Source organism: Heliangelus exortis, chromosome 2 (assembly GCF_036169615.1).
Source record: "Heliangelus exortis chromosome 2, bHelExo1.hap1, whole genome shotgun sequence".
Lineage (NCBI taxonomy): Eukaryota > Metazoa > Chordata > Aves > Apodiformes > Trochilidae > Heliangelus > Heliangelus exortis.
Genome location: NC_092423.1, coordinates 44,131,989 through 44,150,556, shown reverse-complemented (window position 1 = coordinate 44,150,556; position 18,568 = coordinate 44,131,989). Strand labels below are relative to the sequence as shown.

Genomic DNA, 18,568 nt, shown 5'->3' with positions numbered 1-18,568 from the left:
TAGCGTAGCGGCGCGGTGGGCGGGTGCGGAGCGTACGTCGGTTGCGCAGCGGGGGGGCGGTGATGGCGGCGGAGCCGGGCACCAGCGAAGTGCGTCCGCAGCACCGCTTCGACCAGGGCAGGTTGGAGCGGTACCTGTGCAGCCACTTGCCCGGCTTCCCTCGGCAGCCCGCGGGGGCTCTGTCTGTCAGGCAGTACAGGTAAAGAGGCGGGCCTGCCCTGGGGCCGCTGGTGAGGGGCGAGCGGCGACCTCCACGGTTGTTGACGCGGGGCGAGGGACGCCCCCGGGTGTGGCGCAGAGCCGGGGCGTGGGCTCTGTGAGCCCAAGTGTCCCCCTGAGGGGCAGGGGAGAGCTGTCGCGGCTTTTTCTCGCTGCCCGGCAGGAAAGGTGGGCAGAGTGAGGGCCCTCGGCCCTGCGGATGGCAGTCGGCGGTCATCGAGGGAGGGAATGGGCCGTTCCCTCCCTGGGGCCCGAGAAGTCAAAGTTCGTGGTGGCAGCAGCGCTGGTGGCCTTTGGCACCGGCAAACCCTGTGGCAGCCCGCAGGCAGGTGGTGCCTGGGGTGGACTCCACGCTGTCCTCAGGGAACCTCCCGTTTGGCCCTCGGTGGTGCACCCTGTTGGAGCCTGGGATGAACTCTTGCGTTGCCCGCTCAATAAATCTTGATTTGTCCGACTGCTTTGTAGCAGCGCGGCAAATAGTAAGGTTCAGAAGTAGACACCTGGCTTAAGAAACCGGCTTTCAAAGCCGTAGGTTGTTGGCAGGTAAGCAAAACCATGAGAACAGCGTGACAGGGTGCTGAGAACAACCACCCTCAGAGCAACACACGGTGCCGGTGAGGTGCTGCACCCAGGCAGGCTCCATGCCACTGAAGGTCTAGTCCATTTGCATTCAGAAAATCACCGTGGGACCTCAGGCTGGGAGCTAACTTTTAAAAGTTAAGTTATTCTAAAAGTAACTTTATACACGTGACATCAACTGCACTACCTGCAGCTAGCAACAAGAAATGGTGAATGATTTTCCATTGTATTCTGATACAAATATGAAGCATCCACTGAATCCTCATTTGTACTCTCGTCCTTGTTATAGGAGGGACCTCAGGAGAGTAGCAAATAGTAAAATCTAAAATATCACCAGTGTTTAAGCTTTTGTTACTTTGTTTGCCAAGCACTTCAAGGCTTCAACCAATCTAAATCCCAGTTGTGCCAGGCATAGTATCTGTATGTTAAATACTTGTTAAACTATACTGCACACTGTGCCCTCCCTCAGGGAGAATGAAAATGCCATAGGGAGCATAAGGGCTAAAGTTCACTTGGCTATGATTTTATGGTAGTTGTCTAATCTTTCATTGGACTAGATCAAAATGTCTTAAAAATGACCCAGAACAAGGAAAGGAAAGCATGTAGATAACCACAGAGCCTTAAGGAAAATGAGGATCAATAGGCTTGATTGGTATATGGACAAGGTGTTACAAAGAGTTTAACTAGGTTATTCTCATTTCTGTGTCTGATTTTTCTGATTCTAGTGTAGCATACATATGTGGTGATCGGGCTAGCATACTGTGGGGCTTGGTACTAGAATTCATCAGTTATTTGGGGAGTTTTCTCTATGCTTAAATTTTTCAAAATACAACTTGCCAAAGGACTAACACAGCTGTGGGCTAGAGTGAATTCTGCTCTGTTTAATTTCCTCCAAATCAGAAGGCTTTAAAGTTAGTATCTACTGAATACTATGAAAGCATTAATGATGTTTCTGCAGGGAATAACTGCTATCTTCATTTCACAGAGGAATAAAATCGAATATCTGTGACCTCTCTGCAGTGAAAGAAAACATTTTCTTACAGGTAGAAACAGAACCACTGACTTCTGGTTTCATAATTTATCACTTGCATCCTTGTAAGATTATACATGAAAAAACCCCAATCAACTCCTGAGAAGAACCCTTTGCTCTTTCTTGCCATTTTGTTCAGGCCAAGTCCAGTGCATTTTATGTCTTTTCTAGTGAACGTCTGCAAATTTTTAAGTACCTGATTTCATAAGTAACTATAATCTTTCTCTTTTTAGCTCAGGCCAGTCAAATCCAACCTTTTATCTTCAGAAGGGTGGGCATGCTTATGTGCTCAGGAAGAAGCCCCATGGCCCTCTTTTACCTAAAGCTCACAAGGCAAGTAACATTTTTCAGCAAGCTCCAAACACTTTGTATTGCAGGTTAAGTCATATACATGATGGTGCAGCACATTGTTGAATGTCTCTGGAAATGCAGTGATTTGATGTATCCTTTCCACTTTTCAGTTGCATGCATATTATTAAACATATAAAAGGATAAATTGTCATTCACTGTACTCATCTATGTTTGGGAGCTTTTCATTGAACCTAAGTTCTGTGTCTTCTTCAGGTTGAGAGAGAATATCGTGTGCAGAAAGCCTTATTTTCAGCTGGATTTCCAGTGCCTGAGCCCCTGTTATATTGCAATGATGTTGCTGTCATTGGAACAGAATTTTATGTAATGCAGCATGTGCAGGTTGGTCCTCGAATGTGATTTTTTTTCTTCTTCTTCCTACTACAAGCTTCTTTTAAATTGTTTAAAACCTTTCTGTTAGAGCCTTATTCAGCATTTACTAAGCTTTGTTTTATAAACACAAACAATCCACTGATGTTTTTAAGAATGCTTGCTGTCAGAGATTCTCACTGATTTCAGCTTCTCCAAGACTTGTTCCCCACTTTATTGAAATTTTCAGGTCAGTATTTAACCTCTTGCTCTCACTTGGGCTCTCAGAAGAATGTCTTGAAACAAGTTGCTGTTTTTTCTGTGAGAAATATTCACATAAGTCAGAGGGGGAAAAGTTAGACTATAAAGTTATAATGGATCCTTGGACATCGTGGGACCTGTAGATAATAATCTACATAAAATCATCTGTTCTTGAAAACCAAGCAAGATTCCAGCTCAGCCACTTCTTTCAGAAAGATGGTGGTGTAGCTCTTTCTGTGGTCCCTCACTCTGGGGGTGCTGTAGCTGAGCTGATACTGTTTCTGTTAGATTTTGGTGACTCTGAGTGTAAGACTGCTGTATCATGCCTTTTTTTTTTCCTGTGGGAGAAGGATTTGAATTTGAGCCTCTTCATCACATCCGGCTCTATCATCAAGTTCTCTAGGAAATTAGAAATTTAAGTCTTTGTGGGCCTTTAAGTTAACTTTCTTACAAAACTCATAAATCAAGAGTAATAAAATGTAAAAGCTATGAAGAATTTGAAGCAGTTTTCTTACATTAAAAGTGGAGAATTTTTCTGGTTTTGACTGGAACAAAGTGGCTCCTTCATGAGAAACCTTGCTACTGCTACATTTACATTTCCAAGGATATAAATGTAGTCTTTCCACTCCAAAATGGAAGCAGTGCATTGTTTTTAACAAATACATTGTGTTTTTAGAAAGCAATCGTATATTGATTGTGTTTAAACTATTACACAATACAAAATCTTATTTCTAGTTTTGTTTTGCAAAATCTTTCAGCAAAAAACATTGGTGCAAACCAGTGAACTTGGAGAAGAGTCTGTTTTTTCTTTTCCAATCAGTTACAGACAGGGACAAATTAAAAGGAGAAAATGGAAAACCACACACTTCTTCTAAATGTCTTAACTGCTTTTAAGGATAATGAAATTGGATTTCTTTGGATTGTTTGCCTCTTTGTATATACAACCCAACCACTCCCTCGCTTGCCACTCCTCCCTCTCCACAAGATCCTAAGGGATATTTTTTCTGGAAGTTAGCTGTTAGAGACAATATAGAAACTTTTTTTCCCCCTGGTGCATTCAAGCTTGAGGATATGTGCATTGAGTGCTCTAATTCAAACTTTCATCTACTGAATATATCCGTTTTTTTATTTGCCTTCCAATAGGAATCCTGCATACTAGGAATAAATGAGGAAGGAATTTTTGATTGCTTAGGGAGTGCTGGTTCACTGTTATTTCATTTGGTTGGTTTTTCTCCTGAAATGTGTGGTTTTACCTCTGTTCATCTGATGTGTACATCCCACCAGATATCTGATCTGTGCTTCTAGGGTCGCATCTTCCGAGACCTCTCCCTGCCTGAAGTGGGCCCAGCAGAGCGTTCTGCGTTGTATATTGCAATGATAGAAACCTTGGCCCTCTTGCACTCCTTTGACTTACAGTCACTGGGTCTCCAAGGATATGGCAGAGGACCAGGATATTGCAGAAGACAGGTACAGCTCTTCAGAAAGTTCTCTTCTTCTGTCAGGTCTTTGAAGACTTATTTGCAAGCTGTATTGTTAATTATTAGTGACTTGTGAAAGTGACCATCGTATTTTAGCCACTAAACACCTTCACTTGGTTTGATTATTTGTGCACAGTATGAAGTTAGTACTATGTTCAGATCAGTTCTGGAGTGCTCAGGGAATGGTAATCATTTGCTTTTGGAGTAATACTAGATTTAGACTACGTAAATAGGATTGAAGCAGAAGACAGCACTGCTCACACTTGCAAATGGAAAGGTACTGGGGTTTACTGAATTTATGGTATTATTCAAGCCCCAGAATCCTGTGATTTGAAATTCTGTGCTCTCGAGAAACTTTTGAATCAGTTGGAATATCTGTTGAATTGTTTGTATTTCTTCAGGTATCAACTTGGAAAAGACAGTATGATGCAGCTGCACATACAGATATTCCTGCCATGAACAAGCTGGCAGAGTGGTTAGCAAACAACTTGCCACCTGGTGATTATGAAGAAAGCCTGATTCATGGTGACTTTAGAATAGAAAACATAATCTTCCATCCAACAGAGGTACTTGAAACATATTTTGTACATGTTTAGTAGTTTTGGGTCCTCCATTTGTTTGTACTCCTACTGTATAATGAGTCACTTATGTGGATGTTTTAGTGCAGGATACAGCTTTTAAAGGAATGATAAGGAACTTGACTCTTCTCTACAGTCTGTTTATGGTGTTCAGGTACCTAATACAGCCCTGGTTGAAGGAGCTAGTTAAGCTGTTTATTGGTTACTTCTAGTCCTTACTTCAAAGTCTGGGAACAGAACCTTCTATATACATAAATCCTATTCAGTGCAACTTCATGATGTGCTGAAGGCTCACTTCATTAAACTACCTAAGCATCTGATCCTAAGCCTGTTGAAATCTGTGGTATGGCTTCAATTAACAGGATCCCATTCCAGCATTTGGAATGGGATCTGGATGCATGATATGTGTTACAAGTGGAAGCAAAGAAAAATCTGCCAAATCTGCTTAGTTATCAAGTGCAGGTAGGTCATGGAGACCCTTAAAGTTCCCCATTCAGCTTCCAGGAAAAGGAAGATGTTACTATCTGAGCAATCATTGGCTGTCCTGTTTAAGAAATTCAATTCCCAAAGTAGATGTTAATCCATGCATTATATTGTGATTTTTTTTTTTTAATTTTTTTTTAATGCATGATTAGTCCATGAGTATCTGTGCATCAGAATTGAAAAAAAAACTCCACAACCAACCATCAGTCCTGCTGTTCTTTAGGATATTTCATTTGAATTCTTATTTTGCTAGAAGAGTTTAGAAGTCTTTGACAGGAAGAATGCTAATAAAATGTAGAATTTTAAACCTTTTCACTAGGAAAATTCCTGGTTTTCTGCCTCTATGCGGCTGTCAATTTTCTTCAGATCCTTAAGTAGTGCTAAAAGGAACTGGGTTTGCTGTATACAGTTAGTGTGTGATTTTAATTTTAAACACATAGTAACCAAATAAAGCTGTTGGATATTAAGTGGCTTGTGCGTTTGTGAATGGGGAGAGTTTATCTTACAGCATTCACTTGTCATTTTTATTTTTATTTAAGGCTCGTGTTTTGGCAGTGCTGGACTGGGAACTTTCAACTACTGGTCATCCTTTAGCAGATCTAGCATATGCCACTCAATTCTACTTTTGGCCTACATCTATTAAAGACTTAGGACAAGGAACTGTCTTGGGTGTCAGAGACATCATAGGTATGAAATTGTAATATTTCTATTGAAATGAATCCTAGGGTTTATTTCTGTTTGATATTTTACCCTTTTAAACGATAATTTTATTAATAAGAACATAATTTTACACTTGAAAATAACTTCTCTGTAGTTTTCTTGATTGTAGGAAATATGCTAATAATGAGGCTTCAGGTAGTCCTGTTTTTAATAAGCTGTGTTGTAGCCACAGTATGCTACTTCTGTAAAAGTTTATTTTGAGCCTTTCTTAGAGGTAATGGAAGAAAACTGAAATATAAATGTAAATATATCACTTAAAAAAAAAAAAGTAGTGAAATTAATTTCCTGATTGGAGTGGACATGATGGGCAGTAGGAAGTGTTATGCTTATCTGGAATTCTGACTACCCCTGTTTCCTTTTGGCTCTCCATATCACACTTATGTGGTGACAGGTGGTAAATCGTGGTTGTTACTATGTAAGTGGAATATCTCATGAAGCTGCAAAGCTGTTCAAATGTTCAAAGGATAAGTACATAGAAAATGTCAAGTATTCTAAAATAATATGTTGTTTTTTTGTAGAAACTCCTTCATTTGAAGAACTGGTTTCAGTTTACTGCCGCTGCCGGGGTATTAGCACTACTTTACCCAACTTCAATTTTTTTCTTGCTTTGTCATATTTTAAAATGGCAGCAATATCCCAGGTAATACACTCACATTTGCTGAAGTAGCACATATTTTTAATACGAGTATTTGTAGTCAGTAATACATGTTCAAAATCTGAATAATATTTAAAAATAAATGGAACCGTTGTATTTCAGCTTATTCCTTTATATTTAGAAGCTTAAGTGATTATGACTGATAACCCTCTAACATAGAATTCTTGCTAGATGAAGTAAATTGTGTTACATGCATCTAACTTTTTAGGGAAGTAGGCTAAAAACAAAGAAAATGTGGACATGTGGGTTTTTCTTAATGATATTCCAGTATGCAGGCAATTTTGTCATTATCTTTTTTGTACTCTCTGGCTAATTTAAATTTAAAGAAACAAAGATCTTTTTAAGTTTCTGCAGTTCTCATGAAAGTAGAGAGCAGGATAGATAGATCCTGTTGGTGCCACCCACAGATGAAAAGGATTTGTTGTGAACTCAGCTTATTATGAACACAGGAAGCCAATCCTGAGATGCATTCATAGAAAAAAATAAGTTTTCTTGATTCATTTCTAACAGAAATAACTATTTAATAAGATACTCTGCCATTGGAAGGTGTATTTTAATGAGTTGTAGCATAAGATCACCATACTTGCTGGGGGCTGAGCTACCTCGTAGTAATTTGGAATAAGAGTGTGAATGTGGATACTATTGTCAGTTTGCTTAAGGGACAGGCTGGGCTCGCTTGTAGTATCATGTGCAGACTTTTATTTTTTCTTTTTATTTTTCTCTACTGTTTTTGTGATTAGCTTTTAGTTTGGTTTAGCTGGGGTATGCTTTTTTTCTCTTGTGCACCAAGTATCTTCTTTCTATCAGAAATAAACCAAAACCACAATTAATGTATTAAATAATATCTGTCTGTGTGCTATCAGTTTCTATTTAAGAATTAGGTTCATGGCTGAAGAAATCACCAGTCTATTAAAGAGACCATTTTAAGTACATAATTATACCATATATGCCTTTATTTTCATTTTAGGGTGTCTATGCTAGACATCTCATTGGAAATGCTTCTGCAGAGAATAGTTATTTATTTGCTAAGATTGTGAAGCCTTTGGCAGAGAGAGGGTTAGAGCTCTCAAAAAGGTAGGAATGGTCAAAGGTGAAGAAAAGCTTTTACAATGGCTTAACTTATTTAAATGCCTTTTTAAAGCAGCTTATTATGAGTGAAAATCTGGTCTTACTGACTATTGCACTGAATGTTCTTCAGGTTGTCCTTCAGCAGCACACATCACAGTATTTCTGGAGAGCTATTCCATCAAAGTAGGAAAGGGCAAGAAATATTGCTAAAGGTGAAGCAGTTCATGAAAGAGCACGTATATCCAGCTGAGAAGGTAAGAGCTTTTAGTAATCCTAGTTAATAAATTAACATTTTATATTGAGGGTTTATAAAAATGTAAAACTATGCATAGAAGCAATTTACTTGTTGTTTTTTTTTTCAGAGGAGCCTTCTTTTTATGCAATGATGTTTGTGACATTACAAAATATTAATAGAAACCATTATAATCTACATGATGGGGTTTTTTTGCAGGATTAAAATACTGTATGCATTTTTAGGGAAAACTAAGAGTTTCTTTTTAAACTTTTTAAAGTTTGAGAATTACTCTTTTTAAAAAGAGTAACTTTTTAAAGGTATTTTCCAAAACTGACAAAAATTTGAACAGCCTAGTCCAGTGGAAGGTAACTTTTCCCATACAGGGGCATCAGAACTAGATGAACTTTCAGGTCCTTTCCAACCCAAACCATTTAATTATTCTAAATTTTAACTAACAAAACCCTAGGACTCTAACTTGCTAAACAGAAAAATGCTCAGATTTTTTAAATGGAAGATTCTGGTTTTAACCATGCAAAGATTAATGATCCTGTTTCTTGCCCTATTCTTTAAAGTGTGACTTCTGTGACAAAAAATGGGATTCCATAGTGTGTCAGTGTAGCCTTATTCCTGAATATATCTAACAACAGTGAAGGTTTGAAATAAGGTAATAAATCATCCACAGAAGTCCCTAATTAGTGGAAGGGAAAATGAGATTAAGCATTTTACTTTTTTAGCTTAAGGAGACAGAAATTTTCCACTGAGAAACACAGTTTAACTTTTAGCCTCATGGAAGCACAAATGACTCGTATTGCAGAAGTGGGTTTTTTGGGGGTTTTGGTTATTTTTTTGCAGTCAGACAGAAATGCAGGTAACACTATTCTGAAAGCTTTGTGAATGCATCTGCTTAATGCAAGCAGGGATGGAGAGCAGAAATTCTTGATATACAAAGTTTCTTAGAAGTTTATCTGTAACTAGTTTTGGATTTTTCAAAGAAAGCCGTGTAATAATTAAAGTACATGCTTGAAAAACAAATGAACCCCAAATAGCTATGCAAGTTTTGCAGATGAGTAGTGTTGTGCACGTAAGTAATTTCTGATAACAGGGATTGTGAATCAGGACTTGTAAATTGTACTTTGAAATTTGTTTTATGATTTTCAGAAGAGGGCACTACTTTTTATTCATTATAAAACTAGTTTGGGCCAGCTTTGAAGTGTTGTGTCTCAGTAAAAGATACCTGTGAAAATTCTAGGATTACTGAATAGGCAGTTTTACTCAGCACTAATCACTGGTGTTCAGAATGACTGCTTATATAATCTGTTAAGGTTTTTTTTTTGAGAGGAAAAGAAACTGTATTTTTGTGGGCTTTTTTGTCACTTCAAAAAAATTAAATGCTTTATATATATGAATGTTGTGATGGGAAACCTGAATCTTAAGTGCCAGTAATGAGGCTTTTACTTGGTTTACTTCTGGGTTCATGCCTCTTATGCATATTGTTAGTAACAGTTACCAACAGTTAATCCTCAGAAGCTACTGACCTTTTACCATCATCATTGCATATTTTAAACCACTCCAAGTCATTTTTTTGTATAAATAAGGTACTGTGTCACTTCCATGACACATTTAAAGTCTTGCAAAATGAGTAGATTGTAGTTTGATTTCAATTATGTTTTAAATTTTGTAATGCAACCAATTATATAACAAACACTTCCGTTGAATGTTTTTGTATTGGTTTCTTAGGGTGGAAAAACCACCATATTATGAAATTTGTATGTTACATGTGTTCTCAATTTAAACAGCATCTTTTCAATTGTTTTTCTAAGGAAATAATAAAATACTATTCTGAACATGGAAATATGGAGGAAAAATGGAAGAAACCACCTCTGCTTGAGAGACTGAAGGTATGGGATAACAAGTATTCTTGAATGCTCTAGAGAAGAAAGAAACAGGCACTAAAGCAGAGCATAAGAATGTTTGGTGTATCTTTCTGGAGAAGGTATTCTGCAACTGTATGAGGAACAGTGAAAAGAAGGGAAGAAGAAAGTGTGCAAAAGGAGGTGAGAGATTTGAATGAGAGAGGAGAAAAGCAAAATTGAGTTCTTTGAGGGGTATGCCTGAACTGTGAATCAGAGACTGTACCTATTGAAAGCAGCTATTGAAAAAAGTCATCAGATATATTGGACTGTATGTTAGGCCAGAAAGAAGCAAATGGGCAGCAAGCCAGAATTTTTTATTTTATTTTATTTTATTTTTTAAGGTTTATTGCAAAGGTTTTTCTCTGTTGATTCTTTCAACAGGAAATGGCCAAAGCAGAAGGTCTGTGGAACCTTTTTCTCCCAGCTGTCAGTGGTCTCAGCCAGCTTGACTATGCACTAATAGCTGAGGAGACAGGGAAGTGCATCTTTGCTGCTGAGGTTTTCAACTGTCATGCACCAGGTTAGCAACCCTGTCCTGTAGCTGCAATGCTGGGAGCATCAAAAAGTTGAGCATCTTACATCTTATGAATTGAGTGTTTCAAGAGGTAAACATGACTGTGGATTTCTTTCAGACACTGGAAACATGGAGGTCTTACACATGTATGGAACTGAAGAGCAAAAGAAAGAGTGGCTGGAGCCTCTTCTAGAAGGGAAGATCAGTTCTTGCTTCTGTATGACAGGTAAATTTTTCTCAAAAAAATAGTTAGGGACAAATGGCAAAAATTTCCCATGAAATATGTAAAAAGCATGAAATCACAAGCTTTTACACTTGTAATTTCCACTACGTCTATGAATGTGTTTGAATATGGAATTATGTATGAGATGCAAGTGCAAAGGGAAGCATCCTTGCTGCCCTTCCCTGATAGTTACTATACAATAGTTAGTATTTGCTTTCCATATACTTTCAGTTTATTTTTAGTACTAAAAAAAAAAATCTTATTGTACAAACCAGATTTACTATAGAACTTACCCTTTTTTATAATGTGCTTTGGGGTTCTCTGAAAACATATATGTGGATACAAGCCTAATTATTGTGATTAATATTACGTAGTTTTGCAGTATGTCGTAGGTAAAGGTTTTAAGACATAGCCTGAAGAATACTTGCAAACAATAATGCACTTGCTTTATGGCTGCAGCTCAGCATTATACTAATTTTTGCTCTTGAAAGCTCCCAACATTCAGCATCTGTGGAAGGCCTGGCTATTGGTTTAGGAAGGTAGCTTTTGAACATGTGATACAAAAATCTCTATCTTCCAGTGTGTTGTGTAAAGGGTATGAATCTGCAGAGTGGCTGCAGGAAAGGCCTCCCATTGATACACAAAGTTCAGAAAGGACCCCCTTGCAGTCTAGGTGTGGCTGGATCCAATCCTACTCCCAGACTTGGTCGGTGGCTTATTTCTGAAGGATTATGTGTGTGCAGCCACCTTTTAGAGTCAACATTTCCCTTTTACAGGGCTCTGCCAAGGACTTTTAGTAAGACAATTTTGCAAACTTGAAAAAACTTAGCAACATTTCTGTGTTTCATTGTCCTGCCCAGGACTTTCAGTGAGACAGACTTGCAAAGTTGTAAAAATAGATAATTTGTTAAGATAACAGATAAGACAAGTTCTGAATTGCTGTTGGTAAGCACACTTGGTACAAAAATTCAAGCTTGAGTTAGTAATTCCCACGTAAACATCCAACAGGGTTGAAGGTGCAAGTCTTACCAAAGAGGCATCCCTGTTCATGGGGGAAAAAAGGATTCAGGTCCATCAGCCCATCTGGGTAGTTGGAGTTCTTTTCCTCCAAAGGAAAAAAAAGGATTCTAAAAATTAATTTTTTACTTATTGATGAGATAGGACTTCGACATACTTTGTGTGCTGATTCGTTCTTAGCAGGCTTATGATGCTTATTAATTAAGAGAGGGGTGGGGGAAAACTCAGTGCTCACTACGGTTGGAGTAGACAATTCCTTCCAGCCCTGTTCCTGTCAGGTATAAGATAAGAACACTAAATAAGCTTGCACCCTTGCCATTTGCAAAATAAATGGCTTGCATTCCTTTGTAGGAGGCAAGCACGCTGATTAGCTTGTTATTGTTACAGTCAGACTGAAAGAATTAAGACATCTGTTTTCTCAAACTGTCAGCAAGAGTTTAGAGAACTTGATCTTGCACAGAGCTGGACCCCTATTCTGCAAATTCTGTTTCACTGTGTTTGCCAAGATGCAAGAGATGGTTGTGCTGTAAAGATGTCCTATATAAGAAGTTAAGGGTGAAAGGAGTGAAGAAGAATCTTTCCTGTTCCATAATTGATGACATTTTGTTGGCAACTGCTTAGTGTAACATATTTCATAAACCATCACAAAAATAGTTTAAATATCTCCATTTTCACTTGAGAAGAGCCTAGGGGGAAAAAAAGGCTGAGGAGAGATATGTCCCTTATCTGTAAGTACATTGGAAAGGGGGAGGATTTAAAAACATCAGGGAAGCAAGAGGCTGTTGAGGATAAAGAGCAATCTGAGCCCAAGAAGGGGGGGAAGTGTAAACTGTCTATGAGTAGCAGGTTGATCACCATCAGAGCAAGGTTGTGATAACAGCTTCTCTGCTGGGAGCAAAACAGTCTTACTGTCACTATAGTACATCTATATTTGTGGTGGTAGTGCTGCCTGTATATTTAATACAGTGCTTTGGTTTGTTTTCCTTTAACACAGAACCTGATGTTGCATCAAGTGATGCCACCAACATGCAGTGCAGCATTGAGCGAGATGGAAACAGTTATGTGATCAATGGCAAGAAGTGGTGGAGCAGTGGTAAGTATGGAAACCCTAAATAAAAATGGTTAAGCCTGTAATTCTTTCCAAGTGCTGGTAAAACAAAAATATTGGTGCTCCATTTCTGAGATGGAAAATTCTCTCTCCTTGGGTAGAGGCAATAGAATGAAAAACAACATGAAGAGCTGAATCAAACTTCTGTTCTGTGAAGCAAAGCCCAAGGCTCAGATCCAGTTTAAGGGTTTGGTCCCTTTTTGGAACCTCTGAATTTTGTTGACAGAATGAGAGCAACTATTGTTCTTTAATTGTTTCCTGTTTAACAGTTGTTTCCCGTCATATCACTTATACATTTGTGGCTGTAATCGTTAAACTCTTTTTTTCTGAAACTGTCTTTGGAAGTTTATGTGTGAAGTTCGCATGTGTTGTGTAGTTACAGTAAAATTTGTCTGCTTTTTAAACTAGTTTGTGATGCTGTTGGACTGACTCTTACAGGTAGTAGTCTTACACTCTACTCCTGAGAAAAATCAGTGTGTAAGACTGTAAGTGTTAAATGTCCTTGATATTACAGTACCATTATGTTTTTACTGAAACATACCTGACAACAACTGGAAAATCAGAATTCCCTGGGTGTACATAAACCGAGCTGCTAAAAGAGTGAACCTGGAATACATCATATATTTACCTCCTGATACATGCTGGTGCAATACCTGGACTTGCCAGAAGATAGGGCTCTCTCCCTCTTCCAGTACTATAAAGCTGTCGGGCTAAAGCAGACCTGGAATCTTGTGTCTTGACCAGAGAGTGTCACTTAACTGGTGACTGCTACCTTTGCTCTCTGGGTCAGTGTCTTTCAGCTGTGCATGGCAGTTCCTAAGGAAGGAATGGGAAAGTTTGTAGATCACACACCCAAAATATTGTTCATAAAATCAGTTATATGAGTTACAAAAAGGAGAGTAAACAGAAGAGTGTAAGCAGGATTTCGTTTGTCTTATTTCTAATTAAAATAATTAGGACGGTTGAATTTGCATAAAGGTAGACTCAAAAAAGGTGCTGCAATTTCAAGAAGTTTGAGAAATGCATACAGGAAGGTTTGCCTTAGTCAGAGTCTCCTTTTCTGCCCAGTTGGGACTTAGGTTCTTTTTTTGTTTGTTTATTTGGTTTGGTTTTTAGTTTGCTATTATTTTGGTTGTGTTTTTAATTTTTCCTTTTTACTCTGAGTGGGAATCCCAGAAGCCTGAGAGCCTGGCTCTGTGTTTGTAAAGACAGGTCATAAATCACACGTGCAAGGAGTCAGTGGAAGAAACTGGAGTTTCTTACCGTAGTCTGCATGGGTGCTTTGCACATCTACAATATATCCAGCATGGCTTAAACATATCAGATTTATAGTGTATGTGTAGACCATCTGTCAAGCACTTATGACTTAACAGTTCATGCCCTAGTATTTCTCAAAATACTGGGCAGAAGTTCAGTAAGCTTTTGTCATCCAAGCAGAGGGCAGAGGCTTGTGTCTTGCTTATGCTACTGTTATTTCTTGTCACTTCTTGTCTCACACTGTCTATCACTTTAGAGCTTTTTCTTCTAGTCCATAATTGTGCAACTAGGAACAGTGCCTAAAAGTGAGAGATTCTTGTTGGCTTTTATAAGCTGTAGAGCAGGCACTTTGTCAAAGCCCGTGGGATGTTTGAAGGCAGGGTCAGTATGCTGTAATACCCCTTTTTTTGTTTGGAAAGCTAATATGTCAATATATTTCAAATGCTTCCAGAGTCATGGAAAACCGCTGTTTTCCTGGAATTCTCGCCAGCACTGTGGCAGGGGACAGCTTTTGTGGAAAAAATGTAAATCTCAGCAACCAGGAGCTCCATATAGAATCAGAACCTCTCTTATTCATCAGGCAAGGCCACTAAACTTTGCTGATTGATAAATGCCTATAATGAGATACCTACTAAACCAATGCAAACATAAAGATATGAATAAATGACAGCCAGTGCATGTTTTAAATTCTTGAATTTTATTGAACCTCCATACATTTTAGCAGATACTGTTATTGCAGTGTTTGTTGCATTTTACAAATGCTGAGTAAAAATTCCAGGCCCTGTATCTGAAGATTAACTTAGCTTTTTCTTATATTTCTGCTAATGCTTTGACTACACTACTTTGGCATTTACATTTGACATGACATTTACAGAGATTCAGAATATGCCTCCCACAGAGTACTGAGCTTGTTGAAGTTAAAGGTGAGAAGAAAAGGAGAGGTGAAAGGTCATTTTCTGTAAATACAGAGAAGGAGTTACTGTATTTTATGGAGGATGTTGTTGCTATGTATATGTGGAAACAGAGAATGGCTTTCTCTCCTCCTCATCTCCCTCAATTTTCGGCCACGAACTTATACATCTTTTCAAGCTTCAAGGGTATCTGTGGAATGATAGCTGAGGAAAAATGCAACTTAAGAGGCAAATGTTCTGAAGTTTTATTTAGTTTATGAAGTTATACGTATATATAAATATATAAAAATATATACTTTATAAAGTTTTATAAAATAGTTGGAGACAAAGAAGATTGTTAACATTTGGAACTGTTCCTGTACTGCTTTTTTAGTGATGATTTTTTTCTTTTTTAATTATATGTTCAGAATTACAGAGATTGTTCATTACACAGCTATTTAAGCGCCTGGTACTGTGATCCTTTTACATTTAGAACTTGAGGGCTTCTAGGTGTTTGGGTCTTGTTTGTTTGTTGTTTAAATAAATAATCTCTCCTTGTTTCTAGGGATTTCAGTATTTAGTTCTTGCCTGATGCTTCATTTTGGTCAGTATGTTCTACTTTGAACTGCATTGTAGTGTCTTGGCTCGTCTGCAGATTCAGAAATTAATCTGAAAGTTGACTTGCAGAGAAACAGTTGCTGAAACAATACTTCAAGGATTAGTAAATAATACACTTGGTTATATAAAATAATGAAAGTAATGGAGAGTCTATATAGTGAAACTAATTGTTTCTTCAGCCTGGTCTTCATAATTCATGGAAATTTCTTCAGGTCTTCCATTCTGCTGTTGTCTTCTCCAGTATCCATAATTTTTTGCAATTTTCATAATATGCATTTTAAAAGAGGCACCCAGAAAGGCATAGAGAAGAGGGTTCAGGCAGGTGTGAAACAGAGCTATGCTCTTGGTGACCTGGAGTGCAATGTCTATGGTTTTACTTGCATCACAGTCAGTAATCAACATGTAGATGAAATCTATGGCTCGCCAGAACTTAACAATGTTGTAAGGTAGCTGAGTAATAATGAAAGTAGCCACGACTGCCAGCAGAACCATGAAAGGTCTAGATTTTCTGTTATTTGCAGATCTAAAGATTGTTTGAGCAGTAGCTGAATAGCAGATCAGCATTACTAGGAAAGGAAGCACAAATTCCAGGATAATTTCCAGGATTTGAATGGTTGCTTTTAAGAGTGTTTCCATGTTCATTGGAAATACAGTAAGGCATTCATTTCTGTCATTGTGTTTCTTGACTTGATTAAATATCAGTTCAGGGATGCTGAGCAAAACAGCAGAGAGCCAGATGCAGATGCAGGTAACACTGCAGTGTTTACCAACTCTTCTAGGACCCCGGCATTCAAAAGTGGCCCTGTATCTATCCACACTGATACAGGCCAGGAACAGCATGCTAGAGCTGAAATTCATGGTGTACAGAGAAGAAGTGAGCTTGCACATTGGGTTTCCAAGTTCCCATCCCTGCACTGCATTTGCAGCCCAAAAGGGGAGTGTAAAGAGCAAGAGCAAATCAGCAATGGCTAAATGCATGATGTACACGTCTGTCTTAGTCTTTGGTTTCTTGCAGTAGGCATAAACTGCCACCACCAGTGAATTCCCAGCAATGCCAACAGTGAAAGCCAATGCGTAGAACACAGGGAGAAATAATTTAATGAAATTTCTCACATCACTTTTTTCACAGAGAAGCTCATATGAGTTGTAATCTACAACAGAGTTGGGGTCATGCTCCTCCTCATCCTCAGTCCAGTAATCAGTGGAGATATTCATATCCCAGCCCATGGCAAAGCTATAAGACACAAAAAAAGGGAAAAGAAAACACAAAAAAATAATCCTTCTTTTAAGTTTTTAAGTGTCTGTTGGAACCTAAAACCTTTGCTCTGGGTTGTTTATACATTTCAAATTTAAAGAAGTTGGATATTGAGAATACTTATGTAAATAATCAAAGTAGAGGAAAACAGAGAAGATGCAGAACAGACTGTCTCAAATTCTTACATGAAGTGAGGTAACTGACTTACATCCACGTGTGCAATGCAAAGTAAAATGGACTCAACTGAAATGCTTTCCTTAGCCTTAGCATTTACTAAGATGCTTGGAGTGCACCTCACTGGTTACCAGATATCAGTTGAGGAGCCATCATTGCTTGAACTGCTCTGACTCCATTTTGTTTGACAATATTCCACTGCAAAATAAATTCGTCTGTCACTTCATAAGGTTGAAGTTACACCTTCTAGGGGAATATGCTTGTTTTCTTTTTTAGGCAGAGGTATACATGCCCTTTCCATGAAGCAGAGCAGGGGAGTCAGTTGCTGAAGAGCAGTGGAACAGGGCTTAGTTTAGGCTCCATCCCACACAGCATGCCATGCCCACATGGAATTTCTTAGAGACTCAGATTGCTGCACGAACACTGCATCTTGTAGCTGGAGACTTCTCAGGATGTTATGACAGAAAGGAATCTTAGCACATACAGAACTGCCCGCAAGTACTCGAACAGCTCTGAAGCTCTGCTGTTTTTAGAAGTACTATTTCGTGACAGATTTACTCTGAAAACACTGAGGCTGCATTCTCACTGCCAGCTTAGAGTTGAATCTTGCGTGTGAATGTATCTTCAGACTGTCTTAAGCAAGTCATGCCCTATGATATTTTCTTCTTTTCCTGTAATTGTGTTCACTGACTACTTTACTGAAATTCCTTCTGTTGTAACTTACCCCTGTCGTGCCCCATTTTCTTGAAATAAATAGGATTAAATTTCTTAACAGCAGTAACAAAAACTAAGAATGAGAAAAACATGCCTCTTTCTCATTGTCTGCAGTGTTTCAGAATTTGAGGCCAGTGTTGCTGTAAGCAGATTCTTATTAGATGTTCTGCCCCAGAGCTTCTTCAAGCTTCAGAATAACTCCAAATGCTGTTTCTGTTTTTCAGACAAGGATTTAAATGAGGGGTTGCCAAACCTTTATTATAAACATTATCTCTTAAATAAATAAAAAAATAATGTATTCTCTGTACCAGAAAAAATAAGTAATGGATTGATCTCATAATCAGGGACACAGACCAACTAAAAAGAAAGAAAATAATAATTTCTATTTTTGCTTGGATGTTTTTTTCCAGTGAATCTGCTATCTAAATCTTTTTCAAAACATGTTGGTTAGAAATTAACTATTTAATTTAGCTTCATCCTTAATGACTTTGTTATATAATTTTGTTAACATTTCAAAATTCCTGTTAAACTTTAAACAGTCACTACACTTACTTTAAGTCTTGTAATCTGTCATTTACTGTTGCCTGAATGAGAATGGAAACATTCAGTAATTCTGTGTATTACTTTCTCAGGGGGTGACCATTCTATGCCTAAAAGGCTATGTTAGTGAGACTGTTCAGCAGGGGTAGTCTTTTGCAGCTTTATAGTGCTTTTAGGAGAGATTCAGACATCAACAGCAAATGTATCTTGAATTTTTTTCCTTTGTTTTGGTAGATGAGAAACTGCTGCAGGGACAGTTCAATCCACTTAGCCAAGATTGGAAAAAAAAAATTTAAAAGTTAAGCTGAACAGGTTTGGTTGTTGTCTAAAACATGTATTACAGAATCCATCTAGGAAGGTTTGATTAAACTGGATCAGTGGC

General features: G+C 38.2%; 2 protein-coding genes across 2 annotated transcripts in view; one reads left to right on the top strand and one right to left on the bottom strand.

Moving 5' to 3' along the window:
- The first annotated feature begins 4 nt into the window (after positions 1-4).
- Positions 5-18,568, top strand: part of ACAD11 (acyl-CoA dehydrogenase family member 11) — a 31,259-nt gene continuing 12,695 nt past the window's right edge. Inside the window, exons 1-13 of the mRNA XM_071735843.1 lie at positions 5-199; positions 2,062-2,161; positions 2,393-2,518; positions 4,052-4,213; positions 4,626-4,790; positions 5,825-5,972; positions 6,524-6,645; positions 7,628-7,734; positions 7,859-7,982; positions 9,784-9,861; positions 10,258-10,396; positions 10,509-10,616; positions 12,625-12,723. Coding sequence (XP_071591944.1) covers positions 63-199; positions 2,062-2,161; positions 2,393-2,518; positions 4,052-4,213; positions 4,626-4,790; positions 5,825-5,972; positions 6,524-6,645; positions 7,628-7,734; positions 7,859-7,982; positions 9,784-9,861; positions 10,258-10,396; positions 10,509-10,616; positions 12,625-12,723 — 1,615 coding nt within the window. The 5' untranslated portion in view covers positions 5-62. The remainder of the gene's footprint in view (positions 200-2,061; positions 2,162-2,392; positions 2,519-4,051; positions 4,214-4,625; positions 4,791-5,824; positions 5,973-6,523; positions 6,646-7,627; positions 7,735-7,858; positions 7,983-9,783; positions 9,862-10,257; positions 10,397-10,508; positions 10,617-12,624; positions 12,724-18,568) is intronic.
- Positions 14,676-17,824, bottom strand: ACKR4 (atypical chemokine receptor 4). Its single transcript, XM_071735833.1, has one exon. It carries the CDS (start codon positions 16,728-16,730, stop codon positions 15,654-15,656), a length of 1,077 nt encoding a protein of 358 aa, XP_071591934.1. The 5' UTR covers positions 16,731-17,824; the 3' UTR covers positions 14,676-15,653.

Coding starts and splice junctions, on each gene's coding strand:
- ACKR4 (XM_071735833.1), bottom strand. CDS start 16,730: ATGGGCTGGGATATGAATATCTCCACTGATTACTGGACTGAGGATGAG.